General features: G+C 42.9%; 1 protein-coding gene across 1 annotated transcript in view; it reads left to right on the top strand.

Moving 5' to 3' along the window:
* Window positions 1–21,395, top strand: part of LOC126278735 (neuropilin and tolloid-like protein 2) — a 958,390-nt gene that overhangs the window by 48,453 nt on the left and 888,542 nt on the right. Inside the window, exon 3 of the mRNA XM_049979012.1 lies at window positions 3,161–3,325. Coding sequence (XP_049834969.1) covers window positions 3,161–3,325 — 165 coding nt within the window. The remainder of the gene's footprint in view (window positions 1–3,160; window positions 3,326–21,395) is intronic.

Raw genomic sequence — 21,395 nt, 5'->3', positions numbered from 1 at the left:
TAGTCTGGTGCCAGGGGAGTAGGATAAACTCATTCTGCTGCTCTTCGAACCATGCAATTACACTGTGAGCTGTGTGACACGTTGCATTATCCTGCTGGTAGAAGGGATCATTCCCGGAGTAAGGAACAGTCGATAGGAGGCCGATATCGTCCCCAAGGATAGAAGTACACTTGTGTTGATCTATTGTGCCTTCCAGAATGGCGAGATCACCTAGGTAATGCCATTAAAACACTCCTCACCCCCTAATGTCCATTCCTCGTTGCAGGGCGTTTGCATTCAGATGTTACGCGACAACGACCTTCTGTCTGGTGGACAATAAAACATAATTTACCTGAAAAGGCCCCCTCTCACCACTCAGTGGACGTACAGTTGTAATGCTGGCGTCCAGATTCCATTCTTCATCGCTGATAACCAACAGTCAGCATGGGTGTATGAAACAGACACCTGCTGTGGAGGCCTATATGCAGCAACTTTCGCTGATCTGTCGTTGGGGAGACACTGTTAGTAGCCGGTTAGGTCATCTGGGAGGCCAGTTGCTCAACGGGTGCACGTGTATTCGCCCTTACTTGCCTCTCTCATCTTGGTTGCATCAGCGCCGATTTTGGACGGAGCCATTTTGCCATGCACAGTATACCTTAACCATGATGGCACGCTGATAGCTTACAAACTTAGAGATTTCGGAAATGCTTCCAAGCCGGACGCTATGGCCGAGCGGTTCTAGGCGCTTCAGCCCGGAACCGCGCTGCTGCTACGGTCTCAGGTTCGAATTCTGCCTCGAGCATGGATGTGTGTGATGTCCTTAGGTTAGTTAGGTTTAAGTAGTTCTAAGTCTAGGAGATTGATGACCTCAGATGTTAAGTCCCATAGTACTTGGAGCCATTTGAACCATTAGAATTTGAATTGCTTCCACCCATGGCACGAAGCGAGTGCACTGTTTGACACGTCCCCCAAACACTCTTTTCGTATCCAGCACCTGCTCTTGCTATCGTTGATCGTCTGTGAGTAATTATTGCACGTTGACGTCAAATTTAAGGCGTGGTCACATTAACGTGACTTGACTGTGAAAGTTCTAGTAGTATACGGATCATAAATGTTGTGACAGATTGCAAGGAGAATTTTGCCTGATACCGTCCATAACAAACGTCCTGGCACTAATCACTGAAAATTGGTATCACCTTAAAATACTGGCAAAAATACTCTTTCAAAAAGTGAAGGAATCTGGATTAGAAGTAAGTGATAAAACAAAATTCATGAGAGTAGAAAGAAATTGCAAAACAAAAGACGGGAAATCTTCTGATCGATAATCACATATTTGAAGTGGTAGATGAGTTCAAATGTCTGGCGGTTGTAGTGAACAACAAAAAAGATGATAAACTAGACATAGAGGCGAGGATCATGCTGCATCCAGAGCATCATTCTCATTAAATAAACTGCTGTCATCTAAAATTTTTTCAAGATCAGCCACAGTAAGAATATATAAAACCATAATCAGCCCAGTATTACCTACATGCGACAGAAATGTCGAAAATACATAAATACACCGAAAGATAAAAGTTCTTGAAACTAAAATCCTGTGAAATATATTTGGACCAATCTATGAGAGAGGAGAATGGCGAAGAAGAAAGAATAGGGAGCTATGCAACGAACCAGATGTAGTTGCGGAAGCCAAGACAAGAAGACTGAGATTGGCCAGCCACGTCTATAGACAAGAACGGGATCTTTACTGAAAGAAGTCTCCGAGATTAAATCGGATGAAGACCTCTAGGCAGGTCGAAAATGAGATGGGGAGATGAGGTTGTCAAGGGGCTCCAGGTACTGGGAGCAAGGAAAGAAGATGGCGAAGACATAATCCTGGAGAAGAGTCTACATGACGAGACCAAAAACTGACTGCGGTATTTGGGGTCAGGAGAGTAAGAGTAGAGGGTAAGGGTACCGTTCATAACAGTAAGCCGGAATTGTGAAACTCGTATAATCGCAATGCTTCCCGGAATATTTTAAATCAATATTGTAATCATCATACGTAGTAAAAAACTCTAGGGATATTACACAGTGTTTAAAAATGGCACATTATGAAAAGAAGATTGATTGATATTTGGAAATGTAGTGGGATGGAAGAAGGCTGAAGTTTATTTGGGTAGATAGAGCAACTAATTAAGAGATAATTTTAATAAACATTTTTCGAACAGTGACCAGTTGACATCGCAGCAGCTGCGAAGAGTGCTCCACCAATCACCTTCGAAAGTTGCCATGGGTCTGATGGTCATGTGATATGACCGAAACCCACGTATGTTCTTGTAGCATACGTGGTGTGATCAAGACTGAATTTTAAAACCAAAAAGATTTTAATTATTAGGTAATTAATCGAATTAGGGAAAAAGAAATTCGTGGCACAACTTGACAGAAAGAAAGGATCAGTTGATAGACGTCCTGAGTCATCAAGGTAGTAGAACGAATGGCGGGGGTCAAATACTATTGAGGCAGACCAAGGCCTGAATACGGTAGGGAAGTTCAAATCGATGTAGGTTCAGCCGAGATTCGCACAAGGTGGACTAACGTGGAGAGCTGCATGAAACGGTGTCCCCAGTCAAGACCACAACAACATCCACTACAAGAATACACGTGCTCACACACGATATTTACCATCAGTCACGCCATGAGTACATATGTAAGCCATCAGGTATTCGTGAATATGACAAAGGAGGTAGTACGTGGGGTCAAAACTGTACAGTGAGACCAAGGGATAAATAAAGTGAGGTGGTATAAATGGATGACGGTGAGATGAAGTGGCTTGCACAGGATAGAGCTATATCAAACTAGTCTTCAGACTAACAACAAGCCTGAAAACCATTAAGCAGGATAGTGATTGCTATTGGTAGAGTATACAGGCAGAATTTCTGTGATGTTTTCGTCTCGTATTTATGCATACCTTGACCTGTAGTTTCTCCGTATCGACTATAGCTAAGGTACGTGGTCGCTGAATGGTGACTGAATGGATGAGTGTTCGTGGAGGCGGCCGCGCGCCTACCTGCCTAACTGGGATGTGCACTGTGCGGTGCCGCAGGTGGTGATCCGCCGGTGCCGCCGCGCCACCACCCCTTCCCCACGCCGTCGACGGCTGCGCCAGTGACGCCGGCCGGCCCCGACGCCGTCGCCACCGCAGAAGACGGCGGCCACGTCAGGACGCACCGCAGGCGCTCCGCCGACGAGGAGAACGACATTCGCTGCCGGGACTTCACCGAGGGCAACCCCGAAGACAACAGCCTCCGCTCGCCCTACTTCCCCAACACCTACCCCAACAACACCAACTGCGTGCGCATCCTGGACGGTAAGCGGCCTTTTCTGCTGCGCATTCGTAATGTACGCATAAGAATCAGACAACTTGCCTTATTTATGTTCATTCTTACCGTCAAGTAGTCTGCTCGCACATGCATGCACTGTGTTAAAAGTAGCCTTGGAAGTCTGCTGGCTGAATCTTGTTCAAAATTTGTATAAAGCGATAATTTCCCCACAATGAGCGAAAGGTGTGCAAGTACATTGTAATAAGGCAGCTACCAGTCTCATCTCTCAAGCTGTTTGCGGCTAACATCTTCCCTCAGCCTCCTCAAAATATCGCAAGCAAAATTTTCCTGTGATTATAATTACACTCCTGGAAATGGAAAAAAGAACACATTGACACCGGTGTGTCAGACCCATCATACTTGCTCCGGACACTGCGAGAGGGCTGTACAAGCAATGATCACACGCACGGCACAGCGGACACACCAGGAACCGCGGTGTTGGCCGTCGAATGGCGCTAGCTGCGCAGTATTTGTGCACCGCCGCCGTCAGTGTCAGCCAGTTTGCCGTGGCATACGGAGCTCCATCGCAGTCTTTAACACTGGTAGCATGCCGCGACAGCGTGGACGTGAACCGTATGTGCAGTTGACGGACTTTGAGCGAGGGCGTATAGTGGGCATGTTGGAGGCCGGGTGGACGTACCGCCGAATTGCTCAACACGTGGGGCGTGAGGTCTCCACAGTACATCGATGTTGTCGCCAGTGGTCGGCGGAAGGTGCACGTGTCCGTCGACCTGGGACTGGACCGCAGCGACGCACGGATGCACGCCAAGACCGTAGGATCCTACGCAGTGCCGTAGGGGACCGCACCGCCACTTCCCAGCAAATTTGGGACACTGTTGCTCCTGGGGTATCGGCGAGGACCATTCGCAACAGTCTCCATGAAGCTGGGCTACGGTCCCGCACACGGTTAGGCCGTCTTCCACTCACGCCCCAACATCGTGCAGCCCGCCTCCAGTGGTGTCGCGACAGGCGTGAATGGAGGGACGAATGGAGACGTGTCGTCTTCAGCGATGAGAGTCGCTTCTGCCTTGGTGCCAATGATGGTCGTATGCGTGTTTGGCGCCGTGCAGGTGAGCGCCACAATCAGGACTGCATACGACCGAGGCACACAGGGCCAACACCCGCCATCATGGTGTGGGGAGCGATCTCCTACACTGGCCGTACACCTCTGGTGATCGTCGAGGGGACACTGAATAGTGCACGGTACATCCAAACCGTCATCGAACCCATTGTTCTACCATTCCTAGACCGGCAAGAGAACTTGCTGTTCCAACAGGACAATGCACGTCCGCATGTATCCCGTGCCACCCAACGTGGTCTAGAAGGTGTAAGTCAACTACCCTGGCCAGCAAGATCTCCGGATCTGTCCCCCATTGAGCATGTTTGGGACTGGATGAAGCGTCGTCTCACGCGGTCTGCACGTCCAGCACGAACGCTGGTCAAACTGAGGCGCCAGGTGGAAATGGCATGGCAAGCCGTTCCACAGGACTACATCCAGCATCTCTACGATCGTCTCCATGTGAGAATAGCAGCCTGCATTGCTGCGAAAGGTGGATATACACTGTACTAGTGCCGACATTGTGCATGCTCTGTTGCCTGTGTCTATGTGCCTGTGTTATGTGCCTGTGGTATGTGATGTATCTGACCCCAGGAATGTCTCAATAAAGTTTCCCCTTCCTGGGACAATGAATTCACGGTGTTCTTATTTCAATTTCCAGGAGTGTATATTAATACCTTCAGCTGCTGACGGGCGCTGATATATATCTATGGGGACAGGTGAAAATATTTGCCCCGACCGGGACTCGAACCCTGGATCCCCTTTTGACATGGCAGACGCTCTATCCATCTGTGCCACCGAGGGCACAGAGGACAGTGCGACTGCAGGGACTAGCTGGAGCGAGCCTCCCGTGAGACCTACATTCTCACCTTGTATGTCCACACATTACATTCGTAGTGTCCCACCCTAACACACTCATTACTCGTGGAAGACATTTTTACCAAGTCCCGTTAGAGTTCGGTGAATGTGTATGCATCCGCACAGAAGGAGGTCATGGCCGGTATTGACAGAACAATATACCTAAATGGATATGGTGTCTGTTCTTTCGGACATGTCTGAAATTAGATTGGGTATGGTGTCTGTTCACTCGGATATGTCCGATAGAACAGACACGATATCCATATAAGTATACAGTTCTGGCAATACCGGCTACCACCTTCTTCTTCTCTGCGGATGTACACATATTCCACGAACTCTTACGGGACTTGGTAAGAATGTCTTCCATGAGTAATGAGTGTGTTGGGGTGGGACATTACGAATGTAATGTTTGGACATACAAGATGAGAATGGGGGGCCCGCGGGAGGCGAGACACTCCCTGCAGTCCCACTGTCCTCTGTCCCCTCGGTGGCTCAGATGGACAGAGCGTCTGCCATGTAAGCAGGTGATCCTGAGTTCGAGTCCCGGTCGGGGCACACATTTTCACCTGTCCCCGTTGATAAATATCAGCGCCCGTTAGGAGCTGAAGGTATTAATATAAGTATAATTTCGTTCTAGATGTCTACAGGTCATCAGTGGTGTCTGTTCCATATAAGTATATATTTCCTGTGGTTGTCTAACCACGTGGAATAAATGCCTTATGGAGAATTCCATGAACGGCCAAAAGTAATCATTAACATTATTAAGACTGAAACTGACATGCAGATCGCAGAACAAGTTAATACTTTTAAATACTTGGGGGACAGTATTATAAACGCGCAAATAATGAAGTACAAAATAGTTAGAGCTATTTAATTATTTCTGTGGAACTGTGTTGAGAATACTGGGAAATGAAGTCCACAGAGATACTCTCCTGAATTTCAATAGGGTTACTGCTATAACAGCACTGCTGTATGGATGAGCAAACTAGACCATCAAGAAGGCAGATGAAAAGAAAAAAGCATATGAAATGAATTTTCTTAGATACATGAGTCGATACCATCTCATGGATAAAAAGAGAGTGTACTGAATATGCAAAACACAAATGAATTCATAAAACAATGTCAGTTAAAATGTAAAGAACATAGAGACTTTTTGACAGATACTAGAATCAGTAAAGCCATAAAACAGTACAAAGTAAGAAGCGAAAGATGAAGACCAATGAAAAGATGAATTGACCAGTTTTGATGGAGATGGAGTGGACCAAAAGGCCAGATCCTTGATGTACATGGTTACGATAATCATTATTAATACCCCATGGTAACTGATGGTCAAGCAATTTTAGAATAATAAAGCAGCCAAAATTTCTTACTTATGTGACCATTCGTAATGGTAAGGATAATATAGTTAAGGGAGATGTTACAGCAGATATATGACTGCATTATAATATATGATTTAAATATTAGTTTTATGGTAATCAAAGCCACTGTTTAGTTTGGACTATGCAGACCAACATGTTTCTCTTATATCACGTGTGGCAGGACAGCCACTTTGTCTTAAGGTTGACCCACAGTTAATCACAACACAGGCCAAGTAAATTGAAATATCATCACATGTTGTTATAATGATGCACACCTATGTTCAACACTGAAATTCTTACAAAACTGCGTTCCAATTGACAGCGTTGAAGTTCATTTTCTCTTTCACTCAGTTTTAACTGAAAATATAAGTTCTCCCTTAATGGCGATAATAACTTTTTTTTTCTTGCTAATGGTCCACCTGCATTGCGGGCAACGTGGTCAGTCACCAATTCGTCCGTTGGTACTCCTGTCACCACGAGGCTTCAACAATGTTTCACTACTACTGAGCTCCTGCCACAGCGCTCTCAACAATATATATATATATATATATATATATATATATATATATATATATATATATATATATATGCAGTTGTGGAGGCACAATGAATAACCCTGAGTAAAGGATCGTGGATACCTTACACATTGACTTGATGTTGCTGGGAACTTGACACTTTTTCTCAGAGGGTGGTATCTTCCATTGTCAATACTGCTGTTTTGTTTCACGATCGTACCAGTACACCCATGATTAATTACCATCTATTATCGTGCAGAGGAAAGTTGGGTCATCTTGAATTATAGTTTGCAGTTCCGTACTAAACTCGAACCCACGGTCACGATGGTGGGGTTTCAGAGACGTTCATTTCATCATCTACAATAAGTCGACATCCGTAAGAGATTCCAAGGATTTCACATAAGATCACAGATAGTTTGTCTTCTGACGTTTAGGATGACTTCTCGCACTTACACGATCTTCCCCAGAGCTGTGCACGATGAGTCAGCTTGTCTGTTACCCTCCACAGACTCCAGGTCATATAAACTTTCTTAAGCCATCCATACTCTCTTTACTTAGATCGAAGCTTGCTTGACATGCCGCGGGTTACGGTTGCAGGTATGCCGGACGCAAAAGAAATCTTGAAGCAGATCTTCCGTTTCTTTGAGTCAGTAATTTTGTAATTTGCAGGCGCAGTAGAACATGCTGAAAGTTCACACTGGTGCACTCACAACGAATCCTCCTGTCAGACTGGCAGTTGGAATACATAACTAGACGCACATAGCCTCGTAAGTTTATACTCTTGTTTGTTTGGGTGTAACATTCAAAATGTCGGAAAGTGCTATGCTACTGTGTTCTGAGGAAATAAAGCACAATTTAAAATGAGAATATCCATTACAAATGATTTTCACTACTTAATACGAAGCGATACACTGATACGAATTACAGGGAATGTAAGAGAGTTCAGAATTATTTTTACACAGTTTAAAGGAGTTGTACATCACTCCGTCTGGTCAGTCTGACAACATCTAAGCGATAATCTATTTCACTCCATACACTATGTATTATTTTATGTTGAGTCACCGACGCAAGAGCTTCAGAAAACTCGTATTGAGTTATGGAGTTGTTTTCGGCGGAGGAGAAAGAAATCAAAGTGGGTCAGATCTGGAGCTTTAGGTGGCTGGCAGCAGAAAACAGAGTCGTCATGGGCATTACGACCGATCCAACGATTTGGTAAACGTCGATTTAAAATGTACGAACCTCCACATCCAAAGGTGAGGGTGTGCCATTTCCTGAAGGATTTAATCCACGGTATCCGTGTCAGTATGTGACATCATGTATTAGTCAAGCATGTCCAGGTAAATGTTTTTTTTGGTAATCCTATTCACTCTGATGTTGTAAGCAGTCCATTATGAAGTGTACTACACAGGGCCGCGGACTGCCTCCAGAGCTACCGCGATTCACAGTTGAAGCGCGCTGACATCTGACGGATCAAAACAGTGACTTTTCGGATTATACACAGCTCTTCCCTTCAAGGGCTCTTGCGGTGTCATCAGTTTCGTCCTCAAGATCTTAAAAATATCTATCGACTGTGCGATAACCACTCACACACTTAGACCACTAGAGACACCACAGACTAGTGTTTCGGGAGTCATTGGAACCATTCCCAGCACAAGGAAATCAACCCATCATTAATCACAAAAAATTTAAGGAGGTATTCTTATCATTAAACACGTTCTAAAACAATTTCATAGATGCTGCGCATTGCGCTACTACAGTTGTTAATACTTAGAGGTGTGTGCAGATCAGAACCTCAGCTGATGACATCAAAGTGCTTTAAACTTCATCACCGACGACGCTAATTGAGCATCATAAAGTGGATATGTTGTAACATAGGTAAACATTACTACATTTTATCGTCACTCTAAGATAAAACATTTAAGGATCTCTTCCAGGTTTGAGTAATTAGAAGCACATGGAGAATAATGTAGTGTTCTGCACATACCAAACCAAGATCAGTGATCTGTAGCTAATCTTAGGTTAGACTCAGCTAAACATTGCTGAACAGATTCCGATATGTGCCGCAGGCTTCCCTTAAGGTGTGATGTAGCATGTCCTTGCCTATCTCTATTTTTATCTGTGCCAGCTTTAGCAGTGATTCATTCATTCTTCAGAGTACAGGCACACAAACTTCCAAGTGCCAGAAATTCAGAACGGTCCAAGACGTTGTATGCCGATAGAGTATGAACCAAAACTTCAACTTAGGTCGTACTTTGAGCTGTCGGCCAGCAGAACGGGCGTAATCTTTAATTAAAAGTAACGCCAGAACTATGGAGCACAGGAAAAGCGTAACTCTGAGTAACTAAGATGTGTAGCTTCTTTGGGGAAGTTGGTACGGCATTAGATCGTTGTACCAAGAGCCCTGGGTTCAATCCCCGATTTGGATATTTTGTTTCTCAAATAGGTGTAAAAAAATTTCATAATGCAAGGTAAATGTCTTGTACATTACATAGGAGACTGATAGGGTTGTACTTTCTTTTTGTATCTTTTGCCGTTCCTTGAGAAGTGAAATAATTACATCAGTAGTTCTAAGGGTAAGGTAACTATCGATTAATGTCCAATAGATGACAAGATCACTACAGACGGCGGCGCAGCGTAGGTTGATGACTGTGGGTGGGTTGGGAAGGCAGGTTATGAGCTACACTACTTAGAGAAAGTCCAGGAACGATGTACTTAACCCCTTTACTCTAACTCTGCTAACTTATTTCGATAGAGGAGTACATTCCGCCAGACAGGTGCGTTCGGCAACGTAGCTTGTAGCAGTTTGTTGACCCCAGGACCATGGTTCAAATGGTTCTGAGCACTGTGGGTCTCAACTGCTCTGGTTATCAGTCCCCTAGAACGTAGAACTACTCAAACCTAACTAACCTAAGGACATCACACACATCCATGCCGGAGGCAGGATTCGAACCTGCGACCCTTAGCAGTCGCACGGTCCAGGACCATGAAGCATTTATTAATAAATCAGTCACAATCGCAACACAAATGTTTCTGACCTTTTTCGAACCATCTGGTTCCTTCTCAAGCATGGCCTGATGAGGCTGTACTGAGAATGCTTGGTCATAACAACAAACATCAAAACAGCAATACATGCTTCATAAAGTGTTCAAGATGTTTGCCACAATCAACATGTGCATAATTAGCAGCTCAGAGTTTGAGTGTGAGGTTGATTCTGAGTTGCTAAACAGACACATGTACACTGCGACAGCCATCTGCGAACGTTTTATAAAGCACATACTGACATTTTTATGTTTGTTGTCATGTTATTAAGACAGTGCACTTGCAGTGCAGTCTCAGGCGGCCAGGCTTGAGAACGAATCAGCTGTCCCGAAAATAGTCGCCAAACATATGTACTATCACGATGAAAGATTTGTTAATAAATGCTTCATGGAAGAATAGAGACTGTATGGTGTAATTGGACTTTTACGGACTTGCATTGTACATAGATCAGAAGTTGACTGCTTTCGCTACATTAATAACAGTCTGTCTTTGGAACAGCTTATTGTAATCATTACAGTAGCTACGATTTTAGAATGCTTTCCTGAAGTTCTGAATAGCGCCGAGGCACACTGACATCAGAACAGTATTTCGTCCACGCTCGTTGATTCTGCTAATCATGACCCATCTTCAGTACAAAAGATATGTATGAAAAAAAAAGGAAAGCGATTCTGAAAAAAGCAACGGACTTATTTAGTGTTATTTTCTTGAAAAACGATTAAGTAGGACACCCGTTTTGCGCTCTGCAGAGCATTATGCTAAAGGATCAATTACAGCCCCATTTTTCTGTTTGCATCATACAACATTATACTGATCAGCAAAAGCACAATTTTTCCCCTTATATTTGGTCTGACAAATCCTTTGCGCTTTCGAGAAAGACGAATTTTCGTTTTAACATTTTCTCAGAATATGGCCACCGTAGCATTTAGGCTTTAGTGAGTAACGTGAGAAAATAGTCGTATATTCGTGTATGCGATGTCGGCTGGGGTTTCCATACCATAAACGGAAGGGAAACCAGAGCCGATAATTTCTCATCCTGTGCAAAATTGCTGAAGTAGACTGCCAGCATTATTTGAAGTGTATTTTATACAAAGCTTAATAGCATCTTCCGAGTAAAAGTGTTTGCAATTAACGCTCGTAATTACATAATGTGTTCGGTCATCGTTCTGTGAGAGTATTTAATAATTTACCTTTTCGCTGTAACGATCTGCAGCTAACCACGGCTACACTCCTGCGGACGAGTTGCTGGGAGTGGCCAAGAAAAGTCGCATGTCTGCTGCTAGTTGCGGATTTCCTGTACTGGCGTTAAGGGCAGTTTCAGGCAAGTTGCAGAGTTAATGTGCTGGGCAGGTAAAAGTTGGGAGTTCATGTGAACAGGGAATTGGAAAGGATGGGGAAGGCGATAATCGATGTGAGGCAACCACAGGAAGGCGGAAAGTCGGTCTGACCACGGGAGCGCCCCGACTACTTTCTGCACTTCGGGGAAACTGTCTCCCGTTCTATCGACCATTTTGCCATTTCCTTTTGTGTAACTTTGCTCTCTGCTTTGACCAGGTACCACCATCGTCTCCTAGCTCTCTCCCTTTCTTCATACGTCGGTGGCTTGATACAACTCATGCGGCATTGCTTCTAGATTGTCAATATTTTTAATATTGACTGTTAGTGTGTCTGAATCATCCACTACAGTACACTATCATTTAAAGGAACCTTCAAATTATTACACAGTTCTTTCTCTCACGTCAGTTGCCGTGCCATCTCTAGTCTAACTGATGATATTATATTATGCTTATTTTTTTCTCTTCATACCCATTTCGTATTCCAATTTTACTAAATTCTGATACTGCGTGTTTTTCTTTCACAGTTTCTTGAAGACATATCCGCATAGTTGTCAATAGTGAAGACACTGTGTTGAAAGCGTATTATCGTCTGCTTCAGACTGCCACATTTTCTTTAGTAACTTTCTTCCTATGGGAGAGCTCTCCTTTATTTTACTTTCTTTTGTGCTAAAACAACATTCACTGTTCATACACCTAATTTTGTTAGGTGATTTCACTTTTCGTCAGTATTTGTGTAGCCTCAATATCCTCATATTCTAAACGTATTTTATATTTTATATTCATTCTAATTACATATTTTACGGCACAGATTTAAATTCTGTGTATGATGACCATCTTCAAGACCAGAATGCAACCCATTTTTGAGCCACATTGAGGCAATATACGTCAATACGGTAGTCCTAGTTACGACTTTACCATATTTACATGTAGCGTGATTCAGATGTCCCTGACCAGGGGATTTATGCAACCCACAATGCCATCAAATAGCATATGCAAGATAGTCGTATTCTCTCGTTTGCTTCTCGCAAACTCTTGATCCTACACAAATCGTGAACAGAGCATGTTTTGTGGAAAATTTAATTTAGTTAAATTTTGTACAGGGATACGTTATCGCTAGAGGCCGGTTTTCGAATTATTCGAGAATAGCATACAAAAGTGACCATCAACGGTGTTTTTCTTGAATAACTATAGGCCTGTGGCCTCCAATGAAAACGTATCCCAGTAAAAAATTTAAGAACATTAAATTTCCTTCAGAAAGGACGTGTTCATTTTTTTTGTAGAACGAATAGTTCGCGTGTGGCGAGCGTGAAACTGTGAAAATCGTAAGAGTAGTTTCTGAATGCGTTGCAGGTTGCATAAAACCTATCAGTAGGGGCACCTGAACCACCTTGCATGTTGACTCAACGTGACTGAAAAACTGTTTACACTTGGGTCTTGGAGATGGCTGTCACAGAAGAATGTTAATTACCTGGGTAAAATATTGTAGTCCATAATTGGAATAAATATAAAAAAGAATCTTCCTTGATTACCGTGAATTTTTCTGCCACTATGTGGCATCTCTCCTCAATATGTTACTTAATTTAAGCTGTTGCACCTTCCTATTCTTCGATACATTCTTATAATTTACATTTCTCTTGGATGTGTTTCTCAGTCTTGGAACCTGGTATAAATGTGGTAAGTTGGACCGAGCCAGGGTGCACACTGGTTGGCATAGTCTACTCAGACATGGATGGCAATTAAAATTCCCGCCACACCATCCACATTCCGATTTTTTGTGGTTTCGGTAAATCAGGTAAGGCAATGAAGGGCTGGTCGCTTTGTGAAAGTCATCTTCGCCATCGTTGCCTAGTAAGAGACCCTGTGCTCTAATGAGCTTGTCATCGACAGCCTGTAAGATGCACTTGCGAAAACTTCGCATGCTGATCAACAGCCAGAAAGGACTCCAGTGTTCATTTAGTAATGCCGTGTACACTATGTGATCAAAAGTATACGGAAACCTGGCTGAAAATGACTTAAAATTTCTTGGCGCCCTCCATCGGTAAATGCTGGAATACAGTATGGTCCTGGCCCACCCTTAAACTTGATGACAACTTCCAATCTCGCAGGCATACTTAAGTCAGGTGCTGGAAGGTTTCTTGGGGAATGGCAGCCTATTCTTCAGAGTGCTGCACTGAGGAGAGGTATCGATGTCGGTCGGTGAGGCCTGGGACAATATCGGCGCACCAAAACATCCCAAAGGTGTTCTATAGGATGCAGGTCAGGACTCTGTGCAGGCCGGTCCGTTACAGGGATGTTATTGTCGTCCAACCACTTCACCACAAGCCGTGCATTGTGTACAGGTGCTCAATCGTGTTGAAAGACGCAATCGCCATCACCGAATTACTCTTCAACAGTTCGAAGCATTCCTCCATGAAAAACATGATCACACGATAATACCAATGCCTCCGAATTTTACTGTTGGCACTACGCACGCTGGCAGATGAGGTTCATAGGGCATTCGCCATGCCCACACCCTGCCATCGGATCGTCATATTTTGTACCGTGATTCGTCACTCCACATAAGGTTTTCCCAGTCTTCAATCATCCAATGTTTACGCTTTTTACACCAAGTGAGGCGTAGTTTGCTATTTACCGGCGAGATGTGTGGCTTATGAGCAGCCGCTCGACCATGAAATCCAAGTTTTCTCACCTCCCGGCTAACTGTCAAAGTACTTGCAGTGGATCCTGATGCAGTTTAGAATTCCTGTATGATCATCTGGATAGATATGTGCCTACTGCACATTACGATCCTCTTCGAATGTCGGCGGTCTCTGTCAGTCAACAGACGAGGTCGGCCTTTTGTGCTGTACGTGTCCCTTCACGTTTTCACTTCACTATCACATCGGAAACAGTGGACCTAGGGATGTTTTGGAGTGTGGAAATATCTCGTACAGACGTACGACACAAGTGATACCCAATATCCTGACCACTCTCGAAGTCCGTGGGTTCCACGGAGCACCCCTTTCTGCTCTCTCACGATGTTTAATGACTACTGAGGTCGCTGATATGGAGTATCTGGCAGTAGGTGGCAGCACAATGCGCCTAATATGAAAAACGAATGTTTTTGGAGGTGTCCGGATACTTTTCATCAGGTAGTGTAGCTGTCAGTGCATCTGTCACGTGTTGTATATTTAGTACAGATGTCAGCAGCGCTCGGCCCTTAGTGTTGACTGGAGTATGGGTTTTATGAACATCCGAGCTTTATTTCTTAATCAAACAGAAGCGCACATGGTGGATGTCTGGATCGTCCATTCTCCTAACAATGTCACGAATACAAATATCAAAATCAGCAAACTATGGATATGTACTATCATGCAAATTACTTATATGCTGATTTGTGGAAAATAAATAAACCCAATACAGTGGTGAAACTTCACAGAAACGTGTTTGGACGTTAAACAAGAATAATTTATATTGGCTCCAGACACAACCAAATTTTTGTAATAGTATATTTAGGTGCAATATTAAAAAGAGTTATGAAATGGGACAGTCACGTAAAATCAGTATTAGGAAATGGAAATATAAGACTTAGAATTGTTGGAACAGTCCTATGTAAGTGCTGTGCATCTTCAGAGGAAATCGCATACAGCCTGTTGTAACCAGTTCTTTTGTGCCAGTAACCACCACTACTGCGCCCAATTATTTAAATGCATGGAACTTACGTATAAGAAGTAGCTTAAGGCGTCTAATTAGTATACAAAGCTGCCAAGGTGTTAAATATTTGACCTTAACCATATAAGGTGTTTGTGGTTGAAGACGCAGAATGGTAATTACATTTTGTATTAGTTTCCTACTATTCATCGATAGACTGCTGAAAAAATTGTGAGGAGATTTGAAATTGACGGCATTGGTACAATAACTTTTTCCAAAAATAATTCCTTACTTCCATTCCATAGTTAGAACATTGGTCGGCTCTAGTATATAATGGTGATACCTGGGCTACTGGAACAATTCAGCAAAACATGGGAAATCAAAAAATCATTGCCGGGTGTTTGGGGCAAAAACCAGACACGTCCAGAGCTTGCTTTGTCGTAGCACTAATCACTAGTCGCATTGCGGCACGTGAAATTCCTCCAAGAACCTCAGTGTGGTTGATATCGTACAAGACTTCTCTTTACACTTAAAGAAGTTGTTTCGGGCAAACATTAAGGGTACTGGTAATGAGAATTTTACTGTTTCAAACTACAGGTTCTTTGAAAATTACCTGCCAGCTGGTGTGGCCGGGCGGTTCTAGGCGCTTCAGTCTGGAACCGCGCGACTGCTACTGTCGCAGGTTCGAATCCTGGCTCGGGCATGGATGTGTGTGATGTACTTAGGTTAGTTACGTTTAAGTAGTTCTAGGGGACTGATGGTCTCAGATGTTAAGACCCATAATGCTCAAAGGCATTTCAGCCACTTTTTGAAAATTACCCCGAACACAAACAGGTAGTTCGCCCTAGTGCACCATTGTCACAACTTAAGTATCATACTTCTGTCATTCAGAAAACCTCAACTACATTAACGTTTCATGAGGACAATCTTTATAAAGCCCCTCTGCCAGGTAAGTCCTAGAAATACAAAGATATCTTGAAGATTACCAAAAATTATGTGCCAGCTTCTCACATGGAATTTGGTAATGAGCAGGTCTGTGACGGAACTGTTACGGACACTACATACAGATTATCACAAGCTGAAGGACGCTGCACTTACGAACCTTCCATACCTATGACTTTCATTAGTGTATCCACTTCTTCATTTTTATTTATTTTTTGTAATTTTGAGACACAGCATAATACTCGCTGTCCTTTAAAGTTTTATAGTTGCTGTTTTTTAGTTAATTGTTTATTTCACAGGATATTAAAAAAGAGAGCAAAAATTCAATGAATACGAAATAAGTGTTTGTTCGCCTATTGTAGGAAGGTACAGCGGTGTGATTGTGGCCTAAGTATATGTAGGGAAAAGACAAACCCGACAAAAATTCATTCGTTTCCTATTTGTGGACATGTTTTTTTTTCTCGGAATTTTATAAACGTGTTGTACCTGGTTATTACAACCATACTTTCAATTATGTTTAAATTTTGTTGTAAATCGCTGTGTATTATTATTATCAAGCACTGGATGAATATAATATGGACGATCGACGCTCGTAAAGCTAGTCTTTCATGCATGTCGAAGGTTTTGAAGACATTGTCCTGTATTGTACGCCGCACAGTAACTTAGTTTTGCAGCTAAGTTGAGTGGTATATGTGAACCTATGGCTAGTATGTGTTGCAAAGAGAGTTAGTAGTAAAAATGTAATAACGCCGTGGCTGATGCTGCAGTTTTGCTGCACGAAGAGGGGAAAAATGTAATAAACGATGCCCGAGTGAACAAGTTTCAAATGGTTTGAAATTAGGTTTAAAGTTTGTTGGAAGTCGATAAGTGCTCTCGTTCTAAAATACGTTACTGGAAGAATGTAGTCTGGGTAATTTGATTGCTCTGAGTCATGCTGCGTCAAGATAAACACATTGTTTAACACTTGACTTACTGTTTTGAATCTTCAACGTAAGATTATACCCCGTAAGTAGCGAATTATGAGAACATTTCCAATTTTTAAATTCGGTGAGTAATTGTATGGAATATTGAAAAATCCAGATTTTAGTTGCCCCTGGGAGCAGTACCGTAGACAAACTGCAACAGAATTTTAATCGACCATATTAGCCCTTTGGTAGAGTGCTTAGAGTTCTTATGAAGCAGGCAAGGAAACTGTCTAGCGAATTCAGTTACTTGCTACAGTTCACTCCACCAACTCACAGAAATGCTTGGAGAACTTAAAATGAAACTTTTGGAAGCATAGTGAAGTGCTGTTGGCCCCGAGTTTAGGAAATATTTATTGGAGCAGGACTGTCACCATTGTACACGGTGCTTTTAATGATACTTAAGTTACTCTAGAGGACTCCAAAGTTCCTAGAACAATGAAAGTTTGTGGAAACATTTGTAACAACATGTTGAAGAGAAGTAATGGTTCAAATGGCTCTGAACACTATGGGACTCAACTGCTGTGGTCATAAGTCCCCTAGAACTTAGAACTACTTAAACCTAACTGACATAAGGACATCACACACATCCATGCCCGAGGCAGGATTCGAACCTGCGACCGTAGCAGTCACACGGTTCCGGACTGCGCGCCTAGAACCGCGAGACCACCGCGGCCGGCGAGAAGTAATGATCACACCATTGAAAGAAACGATTTTCCGCACGAGAGGGCATCATTTATTATCTGCATACAATATTTGCGTTGCAGGTTACAAACGTTGCGCAATATAAAGACCATCAGCATGTACGGCAGCGTGGAACCGCACTGGAGATGCCTCCTCACGACTGATCTCTGCACATTTCGGAAATTGAAGCGTGGAACGTTCAGTTGTCGTCACGCAGCTCGTGCAATGCTTGAAGATCGCCCTACAGTATACAGATAGACGTAATCTCATTGATGGCTCATGTAGAGCACGTAAAATATCACCGGACACTACCGGGAGATCAAAAAGTCAGAATAAACTTGAAAACTTAATAAACCACGAAATAATGTAAACAGAGAGATAAAAATTGACACATATGCTTGGAATGACATGGGGTTTTATTAGAACAAAAACAAAAATTGCTAAACGCTTGAAAGATGTCTTGCGCGCGTCGTTTGGTGATCACCGTGTGCTCAACCGCAACTTTCGTCATGCTTGGCCTCCCAGGTCCCCAGACCTCAGTCCGTGTGATTATTGGCTTTGGGGTTACCTGAAGTCGCCAGTGTATCGTGATCGACCGACATCTCTAGGGATGCTGAAAGACAACAATCGACGCAAATGCCTCACCGTAACTCCGGACATGATTTACAGTGCTGTTCACAACATTATTCCTCGACTACAGCTATTGTTGAGGAATGATGGTGGACATATTGAGCATTTCCTGTAAAGAACATCATCTTTCCTTAGTGTTACTTTGTTCGGCTAATTATTGCTATTCAGATCAGATGAAGTGCCATCTGTCGGACATTTTGTGAAATTTTGTATTTTTTTGATTCCAATAATACCCCATGTCATTCCAAGCATGTCTGTCAATTTGTACCTCTCTATCTGCATTATTCCGTGATTTATTCATTTTTCAAATTTATAGTGACTTTTTGATCACCCAATATATCAAACTCAATTTGGTCTGCAGATGGACAATATACGTTTTGATTGGCTCCTGAGCACTATGGGACTTAACTTCTAAGGTCATGAGTCCCCTAGAACTACTTAAAAGTAACTAACCTAAGGGCATCACACACATCCATGCACGAGGCAGGATTCGAACCTGCGACCGGAGCGGTCTACGTTTTGATTGGTTGCTCCTCATATTTTATGCACCTAAGAAAGGGCACCCCAACTCCCCTCCTTCACCTGAGGGGTGCTGGTGATGAAAGCTGAGTTGTCTATCTTCAGGTGCTTTAAAAAATTTTCGTGTCAGTCTTATCTTTCACTGTGTGTATGCACATATAGATGCTAATGTACAATCAGTTCCCGTGTATGGTTGCTCGTTACGCTAGGAAGACATGCTACGTATAGTGTGACTGTGAACTTTTACGGGAAATCAAGACGCGCCTCTTCTGCCTCGGCTGCAGTTGTCTGTCCCTGTCTGCACACGGCAGCAGGCGCGGCGCGTTGCGGTGCCTCGTGGAGTGGCCTGAGTTTCGCACCCCATTGTGCCGGTGGTGAAATGCATAGCGAGCGTTCGTCCGCGTGCCTGCCGGCTGCTGCTGCTGCTGCTGTTACTACCGCTCCCAAAGGAGCCCTGAAAGCCAGTCGAGTGGATCCACAAGCGATCTCACCTCAGAGAGTAAATCAGAGACCCAAGTGCCACGTGGCCCTGCGGAGACCCTGAAACAGTCGGTGGAGCGTTTGTTACGTGCTACATTCATACTGTACGGTTCCCTCCTGCACCCTGATTTTTGTGAAAGTCAAAACACACCGACCGAATTTGCTTTTTAGTACTTTAACAAATAAAAATGAAATAAAATAATATAATAATAATTATTTGTAATAAAAGTAGTTTGGATAAGTAATTGAGAGAATAAAGTTTGTTTCGGCTTTAAGATTGGAACTAAATATCTTAATGTTTCATAAAATCTTACGTAGCATAAAGTAAATGCAATTTATCGAGATTCGCACGTCCGAAGATGTACGGAATGTAGTCAGCGCTCATTATATATTTTTTGTAGACAGTCTGATATCTCCAGAATGAGATTTTCACTCTGCAGCGGAGTGTACGCTGATATGAAACTTCCTGGCAAATTAAAACTGTGTGCCGGACCGAGACTCGAACTCGGCACCTGGCCTTTCGCTGGCAAGTGCTCTACCAATTGAGCAACCCAAGCACGACTCACGCCCCGTCCTCACAGCTTTATTTCTGCCAGTACCTCGTATCCTACCTTCCAGACTTTACAGAAGCTCTCCTGCGAACCTTACAGAACTAGCGCTCCTGAAAGAAAGGATATTGCGGAGACATGGCTTAGCCACATCCTCGGGGATATTTCCCCAGTTCGAGTCTCGGTCCGGCACACAGTTTTAATCTGCCAGGAAGTTTCAGTCTGATATCTGACCTCAGCTTCAATCATGACAATGGGGTGAGTAAAAGTACTAAAACAGAGAAAAGCATACGATTACATAAAACATGTATTCATTTCAACATATACATTACGATATGAATGACACGTAAAATTGTAGGTAAATAATTGCAGATAATTCACAAATGAGAGCGACTTATTAATTCTGCGCCTCTTTTCTGCAAATAAGTATCAGTATGGCTAACTGTGGAGCCACACAAAATATTACGTCGTCCTAGAACAACGAATGACGTAAAGAGTGCTGATGGCTACTGGCTGCGACAAGAGAGCGGTGTTAATTCCTCTGCTTTCCTATCCCTTGTCTTAAAAAATCGATACATATAATCTAAGTTCAGTAAATGAAATATCGTCTGTGCTGGAGTGCAAATGGTCCCTTAAAGTTCCTTCTGTCTAGGGCTATAGGTAAGATACCGATATATCGGTATTTCCTTTCGTATATATCGATAAATGTCGTCGATTTGCAGTATCGAGTGCCGATATTTTTTTTCATATTTTATTTTTTTGCTGTTTTCGGAATATGTATGAAATTGTGCTTTTGAAATTGTAGAGCACAGTTTTACTTTCACTGTACGAAGGAGTCTTACCGCTTTTTGAGCCCCCATCATGTCTACTCTTTCTCTTAGACTGTGTGAAGCGAGTATAGCTGGCACAAAGTTGTAGTCCATTGTAATGCAGATGGCGATGTGAATGGAATAACAAGATTTCCGATGTGGAGGAAAAGCACATCAGTTGCGTTAGAAGACAATTTTTAAGGGGTGGTAGGACATCAAACGGGCCGACTTGGAGCAGGAGAGGCACCACAGGACATTTTATTTTCTACTGTATATACTTTTACAAATAAATTCATAAAACTTTGTCAGCATGACCAGGAAAGATTCAGGATTCACACTCATAGCAGTGGAAGTGCAAGAACATAACAAAATATATTTTTGAAATATAAAATTTCACCATTTTTTCACTTACTGTTGACTGCATTTGTTGGTATAGGTACATTTTTCTTCACAAGTAAGAGAGATTCTTCGATGAATTTTGCACAGCACACAAACCATACTTACAGGTGTATGCAACTCCACAATTTTCCGAATCTATTTGAAACTGTGGTAAAAATTGAGGTAATTAACTACAAAATTTGATTTCTTTTCGAAACATAAAGTTTAAAACGTAGCAGCCCATTCATTTTTTCATAAGTTAAATAGATTATAGAGTTTCAGACACCTTTAAGTATGGTTTGTATGCTGTGCAA

Source organism: Schistocerca gregaria, chromosome 6, assembly GCF_023897955.1.
Source record: "Schistocerca gregaria isolate iqSchGreg1 chromosome 6, iqSchGreg1.2, whole genome shotgun sequence".
Lineage (NCBI taxonomy): Eukaryota > Metazoa > Arthropoda > Insecta > Orthoptera > Acrididae > Schistocerca > Schistocerca gregaria.
The sequence above is the reverse complement of the archived record's forward strand: the minus strand, read 5'-3'. Positions and strand labels throughout refer to the sequence as shown.